This window comes from Schistocerca cancellata, chromosome 4 (assembly GCF_023864275.1).
Source record: "Schistocerca cancellata isolate TAMUIC-IGC-003103 chromosome 4, iqSchCanc2.1, whole genome shotgun sequence".
NCBI lineage: Eukaryota > Metazoa > Arthropoda > Insecta > Orthoptera > Acrididae > Schistocerca > Schistocerca cancellata.
Window position 1 is genome coordinate 619,192,287 of NC_064629.1, and position 23,454 is coordinate 619,215,740.

Here is a 23,454-nt window from a genome sequence, read left to right on the forward strand (position 1 = left end):
TTACATTACTTTACAGTCCGCAACAAGCATATATTTAATAATTTGTTCATTATGCGGGGCCAGACTCATAATATATTTCTTTCAAGTCAGTAACGCCATTAGACTGTTGTTTATTTACAGTGTTACATTTACAATTACGCAATCATGATTTCGGCTTCAAACTGCCATTATCAAGTGTTTTAAGTCTTATAAACTGCCTAAGATGCCAGAAATATCGACTCTGAGACAATGTGTCTAATAGTGTATTTTAATACGACAGTGTGCCATCTTAGGCAATTTATAAGACTTAAAATACTTGATAATGGCACTTAGAAGCCGAAATCGTGATTGTGTAAGTGTAAATGTAACACTGTAAATAAACAACAGTCTCATGGTGGTACTGACTTTAAAAAAGCATATATTTGGTGCACCATTTTTTCTCTGTCACGCATACATTTAAATTAAAATCTATTGACCATCAGTCAAATACGGAACTTTTACTTCCTTTCCTAGCTCTCCATTATCTGTGTCCTACCATTATTCCGTAAAACCTTCTATGTCTTTCAACCCATTCTCTATTGGGGAATCCACTGCAAATAATTCCTGTTTATTTCAGAATACCTCGTGCTGTTCCGTATTACTCTCTTCATTTACGCAGTCCATGCTTCTGTTGATAAAGAAATTAATCTACGCTCAAAACCTTACCGCGGCTTTCTCAATATAATACTTACTTTCAGTCCGTAGAGCTAACTTATCCACTGCTAAAAACTTTTTTTCAGCTTCTGTTTACAGATATTTACATTTTCGCTTTCAGTGAAGAGTATCATCATGATTCTTTGAATACCTACTCGGGTGTGGAATTGATGACCGCGTGTCCCGACCTTGAACGGTCCGAGTGTCTCTTCAGGCTGCTTCTGTCTGCGATCGGGCGGCAGCAGTGACGGGTTACTCCACGATAGTCACAGGTCATGCCCCCCCACCACGACCGATGTTGTTCTGTTAGACGTAACCCACCGCTGTCTCACACGAGTACGTGATATCTCTGTGTCCTCACAATGATCAATCAACATCTTACGCTGTTCACGGCTCTTATATGCCCTACAACGCCTGGTGACATTACTAAATACGGAAAACACTAATTAACTGCCACAAAGAATTGCAACTCTAATCATTTACATACCCGCCGACAGTATGTACGTGGTACGACGTTACGTGAAACCTGATTATGTGTTCTGGGTGCTTTACTTTTTTGTAAGGCAGTGTATTCAATCAAAATGTAAAACAAATGGTTAATCGTATTAAAAAGATAAAGATATAAGAATTCCACGCAATAGGGCATTTTGTCACTCGCTATAATTATCGTTTAGACTACGTCAGTCATAGAAACGGTCAAAAGTGTAAAAATAAGTTTTAAAAAATTTACAATAATCGCTCAGGTCCAAATTGTCGAACGAATAGAACTTCTAGAACAGGTACTATCACGCGATAAATAAAAGAGGAATTGCGATGGGAATTATGTCCAGCTGCCCCACTGTCAAATATTTTTTGTGATTACTTAGAAAATAAGTTATTTAATGAGCAGATAAAAGCACCACAAACAGGTTTACTGATGATGTTACGTTGACGGAGGACGTGTTCTGCTCGATTAAGAGAAGTAAGAAATGAGTGGGTTACACCATCGGTTCAGTTAAATTCCCAGAAAAATTAAGAATTACGAAAATAAAAGCGTAGGGTTCTTTGACGTTTCAGTGGGTTTTGATGAGGAAAATTTGTTCATTTATTTGTCTGCACGTGTTTCCTCAACAAATTCTGACCCCAATGACCATTTTCAAGTGATCTTACAATACGTGGATGGATATCAGATTGAGTGCACGTAATGTTTGCATTTTGTGTGCAATAGAATACACACACATACATCAACAAAAGTTTTGCATCACCCCTTTATTTCTAAAGTCATGTCGCGGAAGACAAAAATTGGCTCTCAGATATGCGTCTATATCAATTTGCAATGTGTTAAGATAACCAAATAAAAAATAAAAAAATAGTGGAACGTCAAAATTGCGTTTCCCAAGGCGATTTTTTCATAGCATTCCTTTACATCAATACGTGGTGGAACGTCCTCTTGCTAGGATATAGACATCGTGGCATATCATCGATGAGATGACGAAATTATCCTTCTCTTCAAAGGCGATTCTGCGTACGCAGAGTACGTGGTCGTTGTCGAGGTTCAAAACAGTTCGTTTTAATTGATCCGACGCATGTTAGGTTTGGTTCCTGTCCGGGGAACGGACAGGCCGTTCCCGTTCCATTCTGCTCATCCTAGCATGCTGAAGAAACGCGTTCACGAGAACAGCACCATGACCCATAAGATGAAATTCTCACTAAAATGATGACGATACGGTCCCAGTACTTGTATCAGAATCTCGCTTCTGCACCGTAGATCATCAAGACTACCGTCAACAGCCACGATAGGTGGACAGTGGGTGCCTGTAATACCATCCCAGAAAGTCTTTCCACCAACTTCTTGACGCACATGTGGGACACCGTGTTGGAGACGTTGGATATTACCGCGTTGCCTCCAGAGACGTTACCTGAGATTATGAGGGCACAAACAGATTCGACTTTCATGGTGCTCGCCATGGTCATCTGGAATGAGGATTCGCATCGTGCAGTCGTCTCCTAACAATTTTATGCGATAAACGCCTCCCTTAGCCTTTCGGAACGCATATTTCGGTTCTGGAGCACTGAGCCCTCGGTTCCTTTGACACAAAAGTCGTATATATCGATCATCCTGTGCACCTGTCGACGTGCACTGCCTGTGTTGTGCATGTCGACAACACTACCCGTTAGTTGGAACCGATTTCATGTCCGCAACACATCATTTTGAATTCGGTGCGTAAGTCGAGAAATTTACCTGGCTGACAAGCCTTATGCGCAACCTTATGATGCTGATTAGGTCACTGGTTGCCACTGTCTTTCGTGGCAGAATGGATGTTCACTCTACTGTTTCAAAGACGTCTCTACTGCGTCATTACCAGTGCTTTACTTTCAACTGAAATGTTACAATCCATTCGAGTGAGGTGCTCTACCCGTATGCAACGTTCATGGTAACAGTGTGTATGTTTACAAAAAACATCAGGGGTGACCTTCTAATCGGTACAGAAAGTCACATTAGCAATACAACTGCACGACATATGGGGGTGATGCAATTTTTTTGTGTTTATAGATGAGCTGCTTGCAGATATCCTCGTGTTGAATAAGCGGTAAGTTATACTTTTCCGTATGGAAAACACTGAATAGTATCTTAAAAAGAATGTGAATATTACAACTATTGCCCTTGTCACGGCCGGCCGGAGTAGCCGAGCGGTTCTAGGCGCTTCAGTCTGGAACCGCGCGACCGCTACGGTCGCAGGTTCGAATCCTGCCTCGGGCATGGCTGTGTGTGATGTCCTTAGGTTAGTTAGGTTTAAGTAGTTCTAAGTTCTAGTGGACTGATGACCTCCGATGTTAAGTCCCATAGAGCCATTTGAACCATTTTTGAACCCTTGTCACGAAGAGAGTTGTAGAGTTTTTGTGAATAGGACGCCTCAGTTATATACTTCCAATGTATCCTTTTAAATACGAGGTAGAATACTTCATTTCTTAAATATTCTGCTGATCAATGTTTGCGACAATGCTTGTAACTAGTAGCTTATGATGCGTATGTAGTGAAGTTGATAACTGAAAAGCTTTGACGCTTTACAAAAATTGTACGTGAATTTCTTTGGGTGTATGACTTTATCTACAGCATACTTTCAAACGATAGCAAGCTAACTATGTATTCAAAACGTAATCAGTTCGTCTGTGTGAACTGGACAACTCCGATGAACAAAATGAATGTTTGAGTAATCTGGTAATGACGGTACTAATGAAGTGTGTACACGCACTGTTGCATTCGCATGATCAATAATTAGCAGAGCGGCCAAACGAAATAATCGGTACGTTTGCTGTGATCACTGCGTTCTATTCCTCACTGAAAGGTAAACAAGGTCACTGGACACCTGCTTGTCATATACACAAAAGGGGTGGCCAAGAATCCAGCTAGTGGGCTATGCCCTGGCACGAGAGCCATTGCAATCAGCCTGGCAGGCACATTTCTCCCACCGCTACGCCATGCTGCCTGAGCGTGAGGAGGAAGAAACAGCGAATTCACCGCATTTAAATCGTTTTATATTTCACATGTATGTCATAAACAAAAAATTAGAATTATTTTTGGCGCGCTGAAGACATATAATTTTTATTTCGTACAAACTGTCGGCATACAGACAAATGCAGACAATTTCAAAGATTTTCGTATGGAGGTTGCCACTTAATCGTGACTTATTTAGTTTTATAATGAAGAAAATGTCTTTCACTTACATATTGTGGTCGAAATATCGTGGGCCATTTGCAACCTCTTTATGGAGACCTGAGGAAAGCAATGAGGACGTCCTGGACAGTTTTAACGTTAATAAGATTTGCCTTTAAAACGGGAATTACCTGGAACTTCAATCAGCCACATGCACAGGGGCACTTTCAGCTGAAACGCCAAACGGTGTCGAAAACTGCTCGAAAGCAAATGTAAGATTGACAGTGTCCTCAAAACTTTTAGGAAACTAGTCTTGCTGTCTTGCTGTTCTGGGTACGTCAGACAAGGGCCGAGTAAAGACGAATCTCGCCAGCCATTGGTTCGCCAGTTACCCACACACCCTACACGCATGAAGTTTGGTACGCCGTGGCCGGCCCTGCAATAGACTTTGACAACACGAAAGGAAAATATGGCGGTTTATTCTTGTTTGCATGGCAGGTTTGCCAGCCGGGGTGGCCGAGCGGTTCTAGGCGCTACAGTCTGGAACTGCGCGACCGCTACGGTCGCAGGTTTGAATCCTGCCTTGGGCATGGATATGTGTGATGTCCTTAGGTTAGTTAGGTTTAAGTAGTTCTAAGTTCTAGGGGACTGATGACCTGAGATGTTAAGTCCCATAGTGCTCAGAGCCATTTGAACCATTTGAACCATGTCAGGTTTTTTCTTTGAATATAGCTGGAAAATATAATGAAGCCATAGTTAACGATGTATTATGGCATCATATCTGATGCTATGTAGTTTACTGAAAAGAAGTTGTACTCGTAAGTAATAATATTGTCTGTGGCAAGTTATTATAATACTGACAACGATATGAACATGTGTTGTGCTATTACCCTGCGCTTGCTTTTTTGTGGAACGCCTGTACTATATGATGACGATCTAGGTTGTTTGGTTGGTTTGTTTAAAAGAGGGGGGAAGGGACCAAACTACAAGGTCATCTGTCCCTGACGATCTAGGACCGCAACTAGTCGTGGAAATTAGGAAAAGTTTCTGTACCATATATCTTGATACAATTACGTAGTTCATAAATATGTGAGTATAAACACTGTACTGTTATATGTTGATTTAAGGTGCGCATTCCCTTTCTTTTAGTGTCGCAGATGCCTATTGTAGCATCATTGAATTTGAGCAGATAGTAAGGAAGTACATTCCTCTTGTGTGATTGAATATTTAAATGTAGGATTCTGTGGTGTCACCGCCAGACACCACACTTGCTAGGTGGTAGCCTTTAAATCGGCCGCGGTCCGTTAGTATACGTCGGACCCGCGTGTCGCCATTATCAGTGATTGCAGACCGAGCGCCGCCACACGGCAGGTCTAGAGAGACTTCCTAGCACTCGCCCCAGTTGTACAGCCGACTTTGCTAGCGATGGTTCACTGACAAATTACGCTCACATTTGCCGAGACGATAGTTAGCATAGCCTTCAGCTACGTCATTTGCTACGACCTAGCAAGGCGCCATTACCAGTTACTATTGATGCTGTAGAACATGTACCGTCAAGAGCGATGTTCACCTATTATGGATTAAAGCTAAGTATTCTACCAGTTACCTCCTTTTTTCTGAAGTCTAAAATCCGTGTCCTGTTCCAGACCTCACGCCAGCCTGCGTGAGCTTAAACGCGTGCCTTTCGGCTTCCTCATAGTGGGTTGGCTGTCTTGCCAATCCACAACAGATTCAATAGGTCGGGAATTCGTATTGATGTTATTTGTGCTTGTATGCTTATTTTATACGGAAGTGGTTCATTGTTTTGTGATTTTAAACATGCTGTTTTTGAACCAAAGATTTTCCCATATTATTAATGCCATGTCAGATGTTATACACATCGTCCAGATTTCATTATATTTGGGAGCTCTACTTATTTCAGCACTTTAAGGGGTCTTAGAGATCCACGACAAAAGAAAAAGTAGTCCATTGCAATACTGTCTGTAGTAAACTGTGACAGGACAGCAAAACACATAACACAAAATTACCAAACTGCTGACAGTGTATGATGTAATGGTTCAGACTACATATTATGTTGGTTTCACATTCTGTATGCGACTGTCAACTCATGGCGTAACCATTTCGCTCTACAATGAAAGTAGGTATCTGGTTAGAAGCCAAAATATCAGTGGAACAATTGATGATCACTGTGATTGGCCATGGCTCTCTGACTGTGTAAGATTGACGGTACACTGCAAAATATACGTTACTGAAACCGGTAATTTGCAGTTATCTAAGCTTTGATTTGAAGTTATATAAGAGTAGATTGTAAACAAACTGCTACCATCAAAAGATACTAGTTTTGCGCTATGTGGAATACGAAGATCTTTCATTTTGTTAACACTGAATTTACAATTCTAAACTTAGATTAAATTTTGTCTTCGTTTTGGCGTAGAAACGTAATTCTTTGGTTGTTTTGTAATTTAATGCGGTGTAGGTTGGCACAAGAGGTCGTAAAGGTTGGCCTTCCTTGTGTAGTTTAGGAAGTCGACACAGTTTAGGATTACTGGGTTCATGTTGATCAAATACTTAGCTTCATATTCAGGTATTATGCTTCTACAGGACTTGATTAAGTTTTTATTCTATAAAAGTTTTGGTATGGTCTTTGGACAGGATATGGTAGAAATTGAGTGTCAGGAGTTGTTCTACTTTCTCAAGATTATCACTCTTGTCCATGAGAACCGAAGGACTTCTTTCAGCCGCTTTCGTGAAAATGTTATTTTCAGTAATTTTTTTCTTTAGGTTCTTTAATGTCTTCTTGTCCATAGATTGTGATGTAGGAATGTTTAACTCCACTCATTTTTGCATATCACGACTTACTATATGTTTGGTTGCAATGTCCTTGTATACACTGTATTCTATATCAACTTTTAATACATCTGTTTGTGGGAAGGTTTTCGGGGAGAGGCACATTTGAAACCTTTTACTACCACTTCCATTTCTTTCATGGAAAGAACTTTCAGATAGCTGTGCTATTCGTTTTGAGAAGTTTTTATGTGGTTATGTCTGCATTAAGATCGAATAGGTTGTTTGTTTTGTTTCTGACTTAAGGAGCACATATCCTGGATTATGTTACGCACTTGTTCACGTATTGCGTTGTCAAAAACTTTGAACGCACATGAGTGAAGAATACGTGTGATACGCATATGCATCACTTTAAGGTGTTTACTCACGTTGTCCCTGAATCTGTATCGCTTTTTAATTTTTTCCTCTATCCATGTAGAAACCACGACTTTAATTGCTTTTTCCCTGTAGCTGATGTACTACTTGATTTCATACACACGTATTTCGATGATTTATTTAGTTTTTGGCCTTGTTTATTAAGCCAAACGTGTTGTGCTGCCTTCGTCTTTGGCTTGAGTAATCTGCTGATACGATGGATAAGTGTACTGTATCGGCACTGTTAATCTTATTTAAGGATTCTTCTGTTACTTCTTGGTAGATCAATTCCATATTCAAGACAGAATAGCAAGTAACTTTATTTAGAAGGCTGCCTAGCCTCTACCTGTCACTGGCTACGTAGAGAGTTATCACAACGAGAAGAAAATAGCACAGTTGCGTTCACTAAGAAATTCAGCACCATGACAATGCTCGCATCCAAATATCTTTTACGGTTGGTATTGCTTCCACTGATTTGTAGTCAGTGACGAAATAAAACACTAATATATCTCTCTGGCTATTTTAGATTCAGTAGTTATATTCAGCTACATTCGGCTCCAACGCTCACCGATACTCAATCCCCTGCAACTCGCTACAGTTTACCGGTGTTGCAACCTTGCTATAGATAGCAATGTGTTTATTTTAGATGTGGGATGTTCGTAGGTGGTGGAGTTGTCTGTAAGTAGGCGGAAAGACCTGTGGTGGAGTTAGTTGTTGACCTGAGCGTAACTAAATCTGTTGCACATTAATAAACTAGAAATCCCGTACACTGACATCGGAATAGTAAACTGCTGTAAAATGCCTAGCAGTAAACATTTTGAGCGAGCTGAAGTAGAATACATATATCGGCTTCCGATTCGTGTGCTAGAATCTTAAGGAAAGCAGACCAAGCAGTAAGAACTGACCAAGTCGGTAAGAGTGAGAGGCACCCACATGCCTTGCTCATACTGTGGCATCAAGCAGTCAGGCCTGCAAGATGAGTGGTCTGCCAAGCGAGTGGATTTATTCATATTTCTCAATGACTGATAATGAGCTCTAGTAATCACAATTAAGTTACAAATTATTCTCCTATTTGAATATTACGCAACGGGTACGGAAACGCACATCTGACTTAGTAATTTACACAACTCTGACTGTTCACTACGCACTGGCAATACCACATTTTCTTTCTTATTTAACGGCTTCTGATCAACACGTGGCCATCGCACTGAATATGAATGGCGCACACATTGTAAATTCTTGGTATCGTAACAACATACTATTCGAAGGAAAAGGCCACCAATATTTTTCTTTCCACTAAACACACAAATTCTATAACCTACAACAATAACACATGAGAAATTCCGCCCAGTGGGCATGGCTTTACATTGGTGATTCTCTATCTTATGGTCTCGTAATTATTTAACGCTACAGTGCACTTTCTGGATAGGATGGTGGATCTTTTTCTATATCTCACACTTCGACTCTCACACCCTTCATTACGAAAATTTCCTCCAGACCGAGCGGTACAAAAAGGAACATGCATAACCCACTGCCTCTGAGACTATGTTGTTACTCTCCCATGCCAACCACACATACTTAAATTTCATGAAATACATCACACTGGCAACATACAATACAAAGAATAGTCACAACGTTATAATCACATCACTTTCAGCTTTCCCACTTCAATTAGTATTTATCCCAGTTTCACACGACACTGCCCCACTTCGTAATTTTTCTTTCCTACTATGAACTCTGGAGGATATATGCATGTCTTCCTGTGCAATACAAGCCAAGTGGCGTTGCTGGATAGACAGCTGACTCACCTTGCTTCTCTCTGAGTATTATAGTTTGAATCAAGCGTCACACGGAAACATAACACGCAAAGTAATATTAAGAACATATTCATCACACACGCGAGTCCTCAACTGATACCATGGACGAGTACTTCTCTTTATCCTCTGTCTCATACACAGATTGAGACTCACACAGTACTCACCACGTGGAAGTACTCGTCTCTAATTTCAAGTCATGCACACGCCATTTCTTAAATATTTCCAACTTATAGTACACACGTTAGTAATTCAGTTTAACTTAAGCACTCGGAAGTATTTCAGCTTATTGCTACACGTGGTTTCATTGTGACCGTTGGTCACTTCCGAAGATTACTACGATCCCCTTAATATTACCTGCCTGACATTTAATTCTCCCCACAAAAGTTCCTGAAATAGCGAAATTATTATTCCAAACTACTCTTAAGTATTTCGCATGCATACCATGTCTCCACTCTTTTGTCTTTACGGAGCACACCTAAGACAGGTCTTACCAACACTAGATCCAGCGGCAGAGTGCTGAAACATGGCCGTTCTTCAGGTCATCTCGCACCTCCGTCGAGGTGGAGGAAGACCATGATACCCATTGGTCAGCCACATTTCAGGCGCTCAAAGCTCTGGTAAATTTCATCTCTTTGGTTCCAACAAAGGTGACCAAAAGATCGTCTCAAAGATGATCATATATTCACATTCACTATCTGCGGTTAGCAGACAACCACACATTCATTCATCTCACAGATCTCACCAAACAGGATGTAGGGATTTATTTTGTGGGAGTGCACATGTGATCAATTAAATAGTCATTCTTTCCCACACTGGTATCCAGCTTCGCTGTATTAATTGAAATTGAGTTATTATTAGAAAAAAATGTTGTACTGACAAGAATAACGAAGAATGTTGTACCTATATTCAATGTCGGGCGGTACTGTACCCTGTCAAGAGAAATCAGGAGAATGTCAGGCTGAAATTAATTTGCATTAATTTTTAAGGGAGTTGTGATCCAGCCACTAACAAGGGAACCTCCCCATCGCACCCCCCTCAGATTTAATTATAAGTTGGCACAGTGGATAGGCCTTGAAAAACTGAACACAGATCAATCGAGAAAACAGGAAGAAGTTGTGTGGAACTATGAAAAAAATAAGCAAAATATAAACTGAGTAGTCCATGTGCAAGATAAGAAACATCAAGGATTGTCTGAGCTCAGCAGCGCTGTGGTCCCGTGGTTAGCGTCAGCAGCTGCGAAACGAGAGGTCCTTCGTTCAAGTCTTCCCTCGATTGAAAAGTTTAATTTTGTATTTTCAGACAATTATTATCTGTTCGTCCATCCGACGTGAGGTAACTGCGCCGTAGTATGGGGACGTTGTATTAAAACGTTAAAAACATATGTTTTGACAGAGCACAGGGAAAACTGTGCGACTGTGAAACTGTTGCATTCATTTGTTGCAGTTTGTGACAAACTCTTATGTTTTCATCACTTTTTTGAGTGATTATCACATCCACAAGAAAACCTAAATCAGGCAAGGCAGAAGAATCTTTTTACCCATTCGCAAAGTGTACAAGTTAGATGGGTCGACAACATATTCCGGTCATGTGACGCACATGCCGTCACCAGTGTCGTATAGAATATATCAGACGTGTTTTCCTGCGGAGGAATCGGTTGACCTATGAACTTGCGATCAAATGTTTTCGGTTCCCATTCGAAAGGCACGTCCTTTCGTCTACTAATCGCACGGTTTTGCGGTGCGGTCGCAAAACACACTAAACTTGTTACAGTGAACAGAGACGTCAATGAACGAGCGGACGGATCATAAATTTGCGAAAAAAAGAAACAAAATGTTGCACTCGAGGGCAGACTTGAACCAAAAAGCTCTCATTCCGCAGCTCCGCACGCTAACCACGGGACCACGGTGCTCCTAAGTTCATACTGACCTTGATGTTACCTATCTTGCGCATGGACTACTCAGTTTGTATATTTTATTTTTTTCATAGTTCCACACAACTTCTTCCTGTTTTATTGATTGATCTGTGTTCAGTTTTTCAAGGCCTATCCACTGTGCCAACTTATAACTAAATCTGAGGGGGGAGCGATGGGGAGGTTCCCTTGTAAGAATTGACGATGTAGGAGGTGAGCGACCGCAAATCCCGTTGGTACGTCATCTAGAGACTGTGGTTCTACAAAACTGGGTAGAAGTGCAAACGTAGTAAGATGATTGCTCTTTTGGAGGAATCATTGACACTGTTTGGTCCGGCTTGTACTTATTTGTCAATTGGCTCTCGATGTACGATAGTTGGATAAGCGTGTAACTACTGAGTTTGCTTTTAATCAAATAACCATCTTTACTCATATGCGTATTGCCCATGTGGATACTTTCTGTTCTAGATGGATTACAGTCTCATGGCCGGTCCACTATCGAATAGCGCGCGGGGCTAAAAAATGAGCAATGCTGTGATTAAGTCCCGAATCTCCTCCTACTTTTGCAGTTCCTCCGAATTATGCGTGGAAGTGTGAGGTTGTTGCACCAATGTAAATGATTCGATAGATAGTGTATTGGAAATTCTGCCATACTGTTAGATTCGTATTATGAAGGTACGTTGCAGTTGAGAAAAAGTTACATATTTCTCACGAAACATAATGCTGTCAACGAAAACTCTGACACCAATACACAGTCGTACATATTGCGCAGTAATCACAGAAATACGGTAAAGGAGATTGACACATACAGGAAGATAATTGTAGTCAATAATTTGATATCGATGAATTGCAGATGTCAGATTTTCTTGCCGGCCGGTGTGGCCGAGCGGCTCTAGGCGCGTCAGTCTGGAACCGGGTGACCGCTACGGTCGCAGGTTCGAACCCTGCCTCGGGCATGGATGTGTGAGATGTCCTTAGGTTAGTTAGGTTTAAGTAGTTCTAAGTTCTAGGGGACTGATGACCTCAGATGTTAAGTCCCATAGTGCTCAGAGCCATTTGAGCCAATCAGATTTTCTTTGTGCAGTCCTCGTATAGTAAAGATGCAGCAGTAAGGCTTCATTGGTCATTCAAAATCTGTATCTGGCCTATCGACCATAGAGGAGACTGGGGTAAATACAGAGGTATACAGACACTCATTTTTACTGTATCATTACGTAGTTGAGGTAGGAACGAAGAAATCGAAAATACTGCTACGACGTCGCCCACACCGTGCAGTGGTTTGCGGAATACATACAGGGTTATTACAAATGATTGAAGCGATTTCACAGCTCTACAATAACTTTATTATTTGATATATTTTCACAATGCTTTGCACACACATACAAAAACTCAGTTTTTTTAGGCATTCACAAATGTTCGATATGTGCCCCTTTAGTGATTCGGCAGACATCAAGCCGATAATAAAGTTCCTCCCACACTCGGCGCAGCATGTCCCCATCAATGAGTTAGAAAGCATCGTTGATGCGAGCTCGCAGTTCTGGCACGTTTCTTGGTAGAGGAGGTTTAAACACTGAATCTTTCACATAACCCCACAGAAAGAAATCGCATGGGGTTAAGTCGGGAGAGCGTGGAGGCCATGACATGAATTGCTGATCATGATCTCCACCACGACCGATCCATCGGTTTTCCAATCTCCTGTTTAAGAAATGCCGAACATCATAATGGAAGTGCGGTGGAGCACCATCCTGTTGAAAGATGAAGTCGGCGCTGTCTGTCTCCAGTTGTGGCATGAGCCAATTTTCCAGCATGTCCAGATAAACGTGTCCTGTAACGTTTTTTTTCGCAGAAGAAAAAGGGGCCGTAAACTTTAAACCGTGAGATTGCACAAATCACGTTAACTTTTGGTAAATTGCGAATTTGCTGCACGAATGAGTGAGGATTCTCTACCGCCCAGATTCGCACATTGTGTCTGTTCACTTCACCATTAAGAAAAAATGTTGCATCATCACTGAAAACAAGTTTCGCACTGAACGCATCCTCTTCCATGAGCTGTTGCAACCGCGCCGAAAATTCAAAGCGTTTGACTTTGTCATCGGGTGTCAGGGCTTGTAGCAATTGTAAACGGTAAGGCTTCTGCTTTAGCCTTTTCCGTAAGATTTTCCAAACCGTGGGCTGTGGTACGTTTAGCTCCCTGCTTGCTTTATTCGTCGACTTCCGCGGGCTACGCGTGAAACTTGCCCGCACGCGTTCAACCGTTTTTTCGCTCACTGCAGGCCGACCCGTTGATTTCCCCTTACAGAGGCATCCGGAAGCTTTAAACTGCGCATACCATCGCCGAATGGAGTTAGCAGTTGGTGGATCTTTGTTGAACTTCGTCCTGAAGTGTCGTTGCACTGTTATGACTGACTGATGTGAGTGTATTTCAAGCACGACATACGCTTTCTCGGCTCCTGTCGCCATTTTGTCTCACTGCGTTCTCGAGCGCTCTGGCGGCAGAAACCTGAAGTGCGGCTTCAGCCGAACAAAACTTTGAGTTTTTCTACCTATCTGTAGTGTGTCGTGACCATATGTCAATGAATGGAGCTACAGTGAATTTATGAAATCGCTTCAATCATTTGTAATAGCCCTGTATTTAGATGCAGGCTGCTGTCTATAGTAAGATTGCGACAGTTGTAAACTAGAGCGAATTGCAGGGGACTGAATGTTGGTGGGTGTTGGAGCCGAATGTATCTAAAGGTAACTATTGAATCTAAAATAGCCGAAGAGACCTATTAGTGTTTTACTTAGTCATTGACTACAAATCAGTGGAAGCAGTACCAATCGTATAAAATATTTGGATGCGAGCATCCGCTTGGTGTTGAATTTCTCAGTGAACGTTAGTGTGCTATTTTCTCTCCTTGTGATAGCTCTGTAGATAGCCAGTGATGGGTAAAAGGCTAGACAGCCTTCTAACTAAAGGAACACTGTTGTCGCAGCATGATAGGAATTGAGAACATTAGCAGTGGTCTGTGACTTGGCTGGGGTAACAGTTGTTCCTGCTCTGACACACACTAACTACTGTGCAAGAATCGGACGTAACATAAATAAGACTCGAGGGCTTTTTAATTGTATCTACACCTTTTATTCCTTGACAAATATGTGATAACGATGATGTGGTGGGATCGTGTTGCTGCTAGGAAGCAATGGCAGGCCGTGCGAAGGACGCACTGCTGATATGAGGGAGCACGTACTATAATTTTTCGGACGCTATACACCTATAAATGATAATCATACTACTTGTCGGTAATGTTATGCAGTTGGAACGTAAAGCAACTGTGGTTAGGGTTGCCACATATCAACAGACGTGTGTGGGAAGTGATCAGACTACAACTCCTGTAAAAATTACGCACGTCTAGCCACAATGGGTGGACAGATTTGACGTCGGGAATTGTGATTTCAACGTATTGAAGAGTATATCCGACTATAAGATAGATTTATTTCGTAAATATTTGCACAATGTACCGATGCAAGGGTTCAACTGGATCTGCTATCGCGTTCAAACAGGGCAGCCAATAGGGCTGTGGCATCATGGATACGCAGAGCGTCCTCTCATTGGCTCCCCTAAGCAGATTCACACATGTTCTCTGTTGCTCTATCGACTGCGATGTTTATTACAGTACACCTAACCATGTCAGTGATGTCTTTCCAACCTTTTCGTTCGCAAGAGCACTGTCGATTATCAAAGAGCGCCAAAAACCTGTGTTTTACAACATTTATTTGAGTGTCTCGGCGGGATGCAGCACCTCCTGCAATCGCTGACTGGAAATACCTGTAGTCTATTCTCGTGTCTGACTGGCTGGAAGATCTAAATGTCAAATAATTTCTTATAAATTACGAGAATCGAGACACCTATCTATTGTGAGTGCGGACATTCCATAATTTTTTCGGCCACTCTACACGTATAAACGATAATCGCTCTGCATGTCAGAAATATGTACGGGTTTAAGTTACTGTAGTCAGTGTCGGATATGTGCAAGGAAAATGATCTGTTTTGGAAAATTTACAGACTACATCCTGTCAAAAGGGATGTATAGATTGTCCGATTTTACGTGGAAAATTGCGACTTCAGCGCATGTCCAGCTGTAAGATTATGAAAGATTTTAGTAGAAAAATATGTCCAGTCATAAGAAGGATACAGATTTACATGTGAAATCGAGATTTCCAGAGCCATAGTCGTCAAGAGGAGGTATTTTCGATACTTTGTACATAATCAAATGCCACCAATTGGCGGTGCGATCGCAATATACAATTGTAATTACACAGATAACTATGTGGCTAGTTTCAGAGGATGACACTATTTGGTGTCCGGACTCATGGCAGAGGTAGCCAGTGGCCGGGACGAAGTGACATTTTTGGCTCAAGCCGCAAGCCACCCCTGAGCCTCCTGAATCAGTTAGGTGGGGTACAAGGGGGCATTTGATCAAACTGTGTCGCCTTTTGTATAGCGAACTGAGCCGGGTGGCGCAGTGATTAGCACACTGGACTCGCATTCGGGAGGACAACGATACAATCCCGCGTCCGGCCATCCTGCTTTAGGTTTTCTGTGATTTCCCTAAATCGCTCCAGGCAAATGCCGGGATGGTTCCTCTGAAAGGGCACGGCCGACTTCCTTCCCTGTCCTTCCCTAATCCGATGAGACCGATGACCTCGCTGTTTGGTCTCTTTCCCCAAAACCAACCAACCAACCAACTAATACTCAGTATGCACTGGGCAACCTTCACTATCGCGTGTATTGCGAGTATGCTCCGATTTTGACGTGGAAATTTGAGAAGACTGAATATGGCAAGTGTTTGCACTGTTCGATTATTCCCCCAAGAACAATCGCATAAATTGAGTGATATTCTGACAAACCATATAAAAATACGTGAAATCCTCGAAATTTTTATCTGATACTCGTTGATTTTAGCATAAAAGTGGCACAAATATCGTCGTTTCTTGGCGTGTAAAACCGGATATTGCAGCTGATATCGGTTTAGAGATCGGCCAATTAGTTTGCGATTGACAAAGTATTTCTCATCGACAGAGCTTAGAAAATAAAATATATTCTTGTAATCCGAGAGTCTAGAGACGGTCACAGTTAGTTGCAGAAATCACAGTAGCAAGCAGGGTACACCAGAAACAGAACCGTTAGTGGATACCTTTGTGCCAGAGGAACCAGCCCACCCTTTGTCCACCAATTCGGAGTGTGACCGCTGTCCGCGGAGGGCGCCCCCAATCGTGCATCAGGCCAGTAAGTTCGGGGGCAGTTGCCTCATGAGTGTTGGCTGTGGTGGACGACCAACCTCAAGGGGGATGTCTAGCGCTGTTACTATACACTGATAATCCAAAACATTATGACCACTGTCCACCACGACATCGGACGCCGCCTGGTGGCGTTGCGTTCACGTATGTGGTAACAAATTATGTGAGTTGAGCAGACACAGATGGAGGTTCACCCTAGCGAAGAAATCCATTGAGATAAGCTAATTTGACAAAGGGCAGATTATTATTACACAGAGCCTGTGAACGAGTATCTCGGAAACAGTGGAGCTGGTCGAATGTTTGTGCTACTGTCATGAGCATCTACAGAAACAGGTAGGACAGTGAAACCAACATTATGCACTAAAAGGTTGGACGTCCACAACTCTTCACACAACGTGCGCTTCACAGACTTGTCTACTCTCTAAAGCAGGATAGGTGGTGATCTGTCGTATCTCTGCCAAAAGAGCATGGAGCTCCGCAACAGACCACACCGAAGTCTTCACGTATTGATCCAACTACATCGTCACATCGTCAGTTGCGATAGCAGTGGGCACAGTACCATCGAGATTCGACCGTCGATCAGTGAAAACATGTTGGCTCTCTGGGTGAATCACATTTTGCTACACGAGGTCGATGATCGTCTCCCAAAATGCCGTCATCGAGGTGAACGGCGGCTGTGAAAGTGCAGCACGCCATGGATGCAGACCAGTGGCAGCAGTATTATGCTGTGGGAGATATTCTCCTGCGCTTGTATGGGACCTCTGATAGTAATGGAAGACACGCTAACAGCTGCGAACCACCTGCATACCTCCATGCTTGATATCTTCCGCGACAGAGATTTCTTCTTTCAGCGATGTATGTCCATGTCTGGGAGTCTGAGCCATGCTACAGTGGTTTGAGGAGCATTATGGTGAACTCACATTGATGTCTTGGCGAACTAATTCGCCTGGTGTAAATCCTGTGCAACTCATCTTGGTCTTTATCTGGCGCCATCACCACGTACTGAAATCAGCTGCCTGTTATTTAGGCGAATTACATGACCTGTGGATAGACATCGTATGCCACACTCCTGGACAAACCTACCAACAAACTGTCAGATCCCTGATATTCAGAATCAATCAAGTATTTCGTTCCAAAAAACGACAAACAAGCAATTAAGCAGGTGATCATAACATTTTGGCTCTTCAGTGTATACGGTGTATATGATTTTGATTTTGGGATCTGTGTGTTTTTGCGGTATATGTAGGAGTGTCTGGTGGTCGATAGCTATATGTAGAATGCACAATTGATTATTTTGTTTGGTTCAGGATACGAATTGTGTTTACTACAGTGATATGGTATGGTGGTGCAATCATCTGTGGTGATACAGAAGTCGGTTTCACGCCGAAAAATTAAAGCTTACCTCGACAGTAGCAGAGCAGTGTAACTGTTTAAGTGTGTTTGCCGATAGTTTCCACATTCCGAGGTTTTAACTGTCAGTTCAATATGACCTATACAATATGACTGCTGTATGTTTTTCGATCTGTAGAAAATTCTTTTCCACTGAAATTCCCATAATTTGTCCATCTGTAAAAAGTTGGACAGTGCTCCCACATCAGCAGTAGCAGTTTGGCAGGTAAATTCAGTAAGAACCAACCAGGATTCTCCATTCACAAGAAGTCACTAGACATTAGTTCTCTAAACACTGGTTAGAACAAGATGAGCGGAACAATGCAATTACAGAAAGTTCTTTGACATCAGAGAGTCATGTGATGTCTTCTTTGTTGAAGTGCTCAGAGACAAGCTGGACCAGCGTCCTCTGGCTCGGACAGTTGGGATTCTGGCCCGCCACCTGCCATTGTGGCTTTAGAGCATCTCCAGACTAGCAGTTGTAGGATATAGAAAATTCACCGAAAATTCTAGTCACTTTTTTCATATTTAGGACAGTGCTTCGAATTCTAGGAGAATCTTTTAGAGATTCAATATGCTTTGTGTTTGTGTTTTTTTGTGGGGGTGGGGGGTGGGGGGGCATGGATCTGTTGTAGGTTTTGAAATATGTCATGAACTTTAGATATGTATTTGTTATGATTTTCCTGTCTGTGCTTAGACACTGGTGTAGGTTTCCCATTGTTTAACTGTGCTCCAAAAAGTGAGGAAAATAAAAAAAATAAGTGCCTTAACATCCTTGACTCCAACAGCAAAAATAAGCTAAGCCCACTCAGCGTTTCAGAAGAGTGGTGAACACCACAGTAGCTATAAGACTTTAAAATTTTTTCTCTCTGACAGTGTCTATAAGCAAGCAGGTGAAAATCGAAAAGTGTGTGTATGGGGGGGGGGGGGGGGGGGCGGCGGAAGAGGGCGGCAGAAGGTAGTGGGTGGCTGTAGGAGGGTTTTGAACGCCTGCTTGTGGTGGTATTGTGGATTACAGCAGTTGGTCATCAGTCTTTAAAGCGACATACACACGTGTAGTCGGAAAAAGTGGGGATGGAGGATGGCAGTAAGTATGAGCAGGGTAAGGCAGAGTGTGGAAGACAATCCATTAGCAGATAGCACCACCAAAAACACACTTCCCGCGAAAATAAATGAATACATACCTTACGTTCTTCTCTTCTGCTGCTCACCACAGACTGAGACTTTTCCTACCAATTCACAAGTGGGGAAGGAGAGGGGTGGGTGACGTAATAGGATTGGTGGGAGGGGTAGGGAGAGTTAGGTTAGTGGAGGTAGCTCAGTTGACCTATTTCCCACCAAAATATTGGAATTTCCCACCATCCCACCATCACCTCCGTGCGACATTGCCACATCTATGCCTGGTGGGTGACGAGGGGGAGGAGGAGAGGGAGGAAATTTGGCAACAATTTAAGCTTCGTCAGGATTCGCTTTGTTTCACCATTTGCGCCTACACGCCGCCAGAGGACGTTAAATTGACTTGACTTCACTGCCTGCAACTTTGGTTGGCTGATGCATCTTTTCAAGCAGCTGCACTCAGAGCTTTGAGTCAGATTCAGTGCGTCTATAGACTTAACAATGTTACTAAGGAAGACTGCTGTCAAGGGCTTTAGGTTTACGTAGAAGAGCGCAGCTAATGTTCAGAGACGATCTAAATGTATAAGCATTCAAGTTTATTTGTTTCTATCAAGAAACTTACTCTCATTGAATATAACTCAGCACCATGAAAGAATCTACAGCTATAAAAAGTTATATAACTTTTCGCACTTTTTTATGCAGAGAGAGTGGCAGTGGTATTGGTTGTGGTATGAAAAGAGCGAAGGAAACAATGGCAGTATGAGAGAAAGAAAGGCACACAGTGGCAAGGGACCATAGTTGACAATGACACAACAGTTGTAAGAAAAGAATGAAGGAGACAGCGCCAGTGGGAGAGGAGTAAAGAGATGGAGCAATTGGTAGTGTTTGAGAGCCAGTGATAATGAGAGATAGACCTATGACAATGCTAAAGATGAAGAGAGATACTGACAGTGAAGAAAGGGAGCAGCAGTGGGAAGTGATGAATAATATATTAGCAGTAAGAGAGAGCAGGACGCAGAAAGTGCCAATGAGAGGGGACAGTAATAGTAAGACAGAACGAAGGAGAATATGGCTATGAGACAGAGGACAGTGACAGTTATAGAGTAAAAAGACATAATGGCAATGAGGTGGGCTGAATAAGTGAGTGAGAATCGGCAAGTGAGACTGAGCGGGTATGAGTGACTTACAGCAATGGAGTGTTGGGTGTAAGCGAGTTACAGTTCATGCCAATATTTTTGGCAAAATTTTTAAAGGTGCTGAGAAAGGTAGAATGAGAATGCTGGCACCCCACTTTTCAGTCAGAATCTTTTAAGCAGGAGCATATTTGCCTTTTTGTGCTCTGATAGGAGCACTTACCTCTGGTATTTCGTACCTAAGTATAAAGGAGGCGCTCTGACAATATGTGGTGGTTAAAAGTACGTATTACTCTCCTGCTGTGATTACCTAAAATTGCAGGCATGTCTGCATTCAAATGTAGGGCGGCACTTGAGTCAGAGCATAAAATATCATGTGTTAAATTATGTTTCACAGAAATGAATCTCAAGTAGTACAAAGAGGCGGATTCTCACGTCACGCCAAGCTTTAATGGAACACTGCCAATAGGCGTCGGTAAGGGAGAATTTCATCTCTTTTCGGCGACTGGTGACGATGCCCATGATCTTGATTTGGGCTTCACATATTCGAAGCTTATTGTCATTCACATAGAGCCATATGTTTTCCCATTAGATACTGTTAAAAAGTACGGTAAATACGTGGTTGGAGCTGTCACACTATGCTTTTGCTGCCACAATCGAGAACGTTTGTCACATCATGGGTAGGGCCCTCCGATCTGCTTAGGCTTTTGACAAGCCAACTCGCCAGTTGGACAGAATTTGACAAGATAACTCAACAACTGGTCGCAGGTTGTCTTCCAGAAATGAACGGCATAGAGACAGAAGTGATGACACTTTCTGCAGGACCTGACCATCATTTTGCAGCACAATGCTCAATCACGTACAGTGCAAACTGTTACTGATTTGTTTGACTGATGGGGCCGCTAAGTGCTATAGCACCAACTGCACTCCCCTGACTTAAACCCTCGTAAATTCAACTCGATTTCTAAGCTGAAGGAAACACTTCAAGGCATTCGCTTCAGAACTGCTACAAATTCGTCGGGCAATAGACCGCGCCGCTCGAACTGGCAACACAACTGGCACTGCGAAGAGTATCCTACGACTTCCACATCGCTAGCAAAGGGTTATACACAATGCTGGTGACTACTTTGAAGGTCATCTAAACTTTGAAACACGTATCTATTTTGTACGAGCTGTAAAGAAACAGTTGCCGCTATTAAAGTTCCAACCCTCGTGTAAGGACCAGAGGTGGACCAACTCGTTATTGACTTGCTCAATTTGTGAAAATTTTCTTCTTGAACAAATCATTCAAGTTTTCTGAAATTGTAATCTTTTATTTATCTGCACATATACATCACATATACCGATTTCCTTATAATGCGGATAATTCCTTCGTGGTGCGTGTGTTTTTCGTCTTAGAGTGTATTTTATAAAAAATACTAGACTGACTAATGGAAACAAGATGGTACAGTACTCATAGTTATTGGTATCAACACTGAGTATTAGGTGTAGTTTAGCTACAGGAACTTATAAATCGTAAGATATTTCTACAAACAACCATGTTCATTAAAAGGAGAACACCTTTATCGACTATAGGTAAGAGGTTCATATTCACAGGACATGTTCTGCACAAATGATTAGCATTTCAGTCACCTCGGTTGAGCATGTGTTCTGTTGCCTAATAGGCACAGGGTTCGCCATGGGACATGATAACTTGTTCCATGCGTGACGGCATCGACGGGTATAAGGCGCGAACGGCGTCCTGTGCTATAGCCATCCTTGCTGCATTCATCTGATTCCAAAGGTCACTTGTGGTAGTTGGCATTGGGTCACAGAGCTGCACCCGTCGTTTCACCATATTGCACACATTTCCGATTGGCAACGAGTTGGTGATCCGGCGTGCCAAGGCGAAAGGCTCATATCCTGTGACATCAAGAAGCAACGTGTTCGTACAGCAACAAGTTGTCGTGTATTGTCTTGCTGAAAAATGGCGTCTGGGGTGTTGTGCAGAAAGGGTGTGGCTACGGGTTGCAGGATGTTATTCACGTAGGTCACAGTGGTCACTGTGTCCTGGACACGCACCAACTGTGATTTGTGGTTGTGCCCAATAGCACCCCACACCATAAGTAAGGCGTTGAGTTGGCGCTGTAAGTCTTGTGTTCTCCCTGTTTGCGGCGAACCAAAATACGACCATCGTTTTCAAACAAACAGAACCTGGATTCGTCCGAAAACACTACCTGATGCCATTCCTGTCCCAGTGATATATTTCCATACACCACTGCCGTCTAGCAATTTTCTGCACATTCTTCAAAGGTAGGCGGTGAAGTGGACGATGCACATATAACCCATGTCGTAATAAACGGTGACCGACTATCACCCATGATACTGCACGATGTCTTAGACTTTTCCACTGTTGCGCCATAGCCAAGGGGGACGCAGATCGGTCCTGCAATGCCATTTGGATGAGGTGTTGATCTTCTCGGAGGGGAAGGGGGGGAGGGGGTGTGTGTCTCTGGGTGGTGCGACTTGGCCCATCTGGTCGTGTTCTACGGCCTTCTGCACACATCCGTTGCACTGCCGAAACCCTTCGTCCCACGCGAGCAGCAATTTTCCGAATGGATACACCACGTATTTCATGCCAATAGTGCACCCTCTTTCAAACGCACTGATTTGACGGTACGGTTCCCGCATACGGCTGCGAGGCATCCTGCACGTCTGCTTAAGTCACACTAATCCATTACCTTCTGTTTATAGCGACAACGAGAGCTGCAGGCACATTTTACCGGTAGGGGGGGATGCGTTGCGATGTCGCTGTTGGCGCTGAACCCGCGTACCGGCATGGTTCAAATGCTAATCATTTCTGCCGAGTATGTGAAGGTACATATCCTGGGAATATGAACGTCCTATATATATATGTAGGTACTCACGAGCAGGAGAGGGCTGGTGCGGGGCGGGCGTCACAGCGGCGGCGAGTCGCTGCTGCGCCAGGGCGACCATCAGCCAGCAGCCCACCACCAGCCCGCGGCACATCTGCAACACACCAGCAACACTCACATTCTATGCACACTCCGTTTTGACAGTTATACTAACAGAGCACATATCAGTGACCATCTGCAACACATCATCTAAGGCCCAACAACACTGCAACCTTCCAGCTGCGGTTCTATGAAACTGATGCTCTTTCACTGCTGCCGTTTGACGACTATCTATTAGCTACTTACCACAGATATTTAGCATACTGACAACACATGTTTACTGTTCCACATCAATTGGGCCTTTCATCATCTTACTTCATTCAGACGACTAGTATCACCAATAGTGACATCT

General features: G+C 42.8%; 1 protein-coding gene across 1 annotated transcript in view; it reads right to left on the minus strand.

The window, feature by feature from the left end:
- LOC126184351 (ly6/PLAUR domain-containing protein 6B-like) overlaps positions 1–23,238 on the minus strand; it is a 396,952-nt gene extending 373,714 nt beyond the window's left edge. The window contains exons 1-2 of the mRNA XM_049926730.1: positions 23,218–23,238; positions 23,055–23,157 (exon numbers count right to left, since the gene is read on the minus strand). Of these exons, the coding sequence (XP_049782687.1) occupies positions 23,055–23,157; positions 23,218–23,238 (124 nt within the window). The remainder of the gene's footprint in view (positions 1–23,054; positions 23,158–23,217) is intronic.
- Between the last annotated feature and the right edge of the window lie 216 nt (positions 23,239–23,454).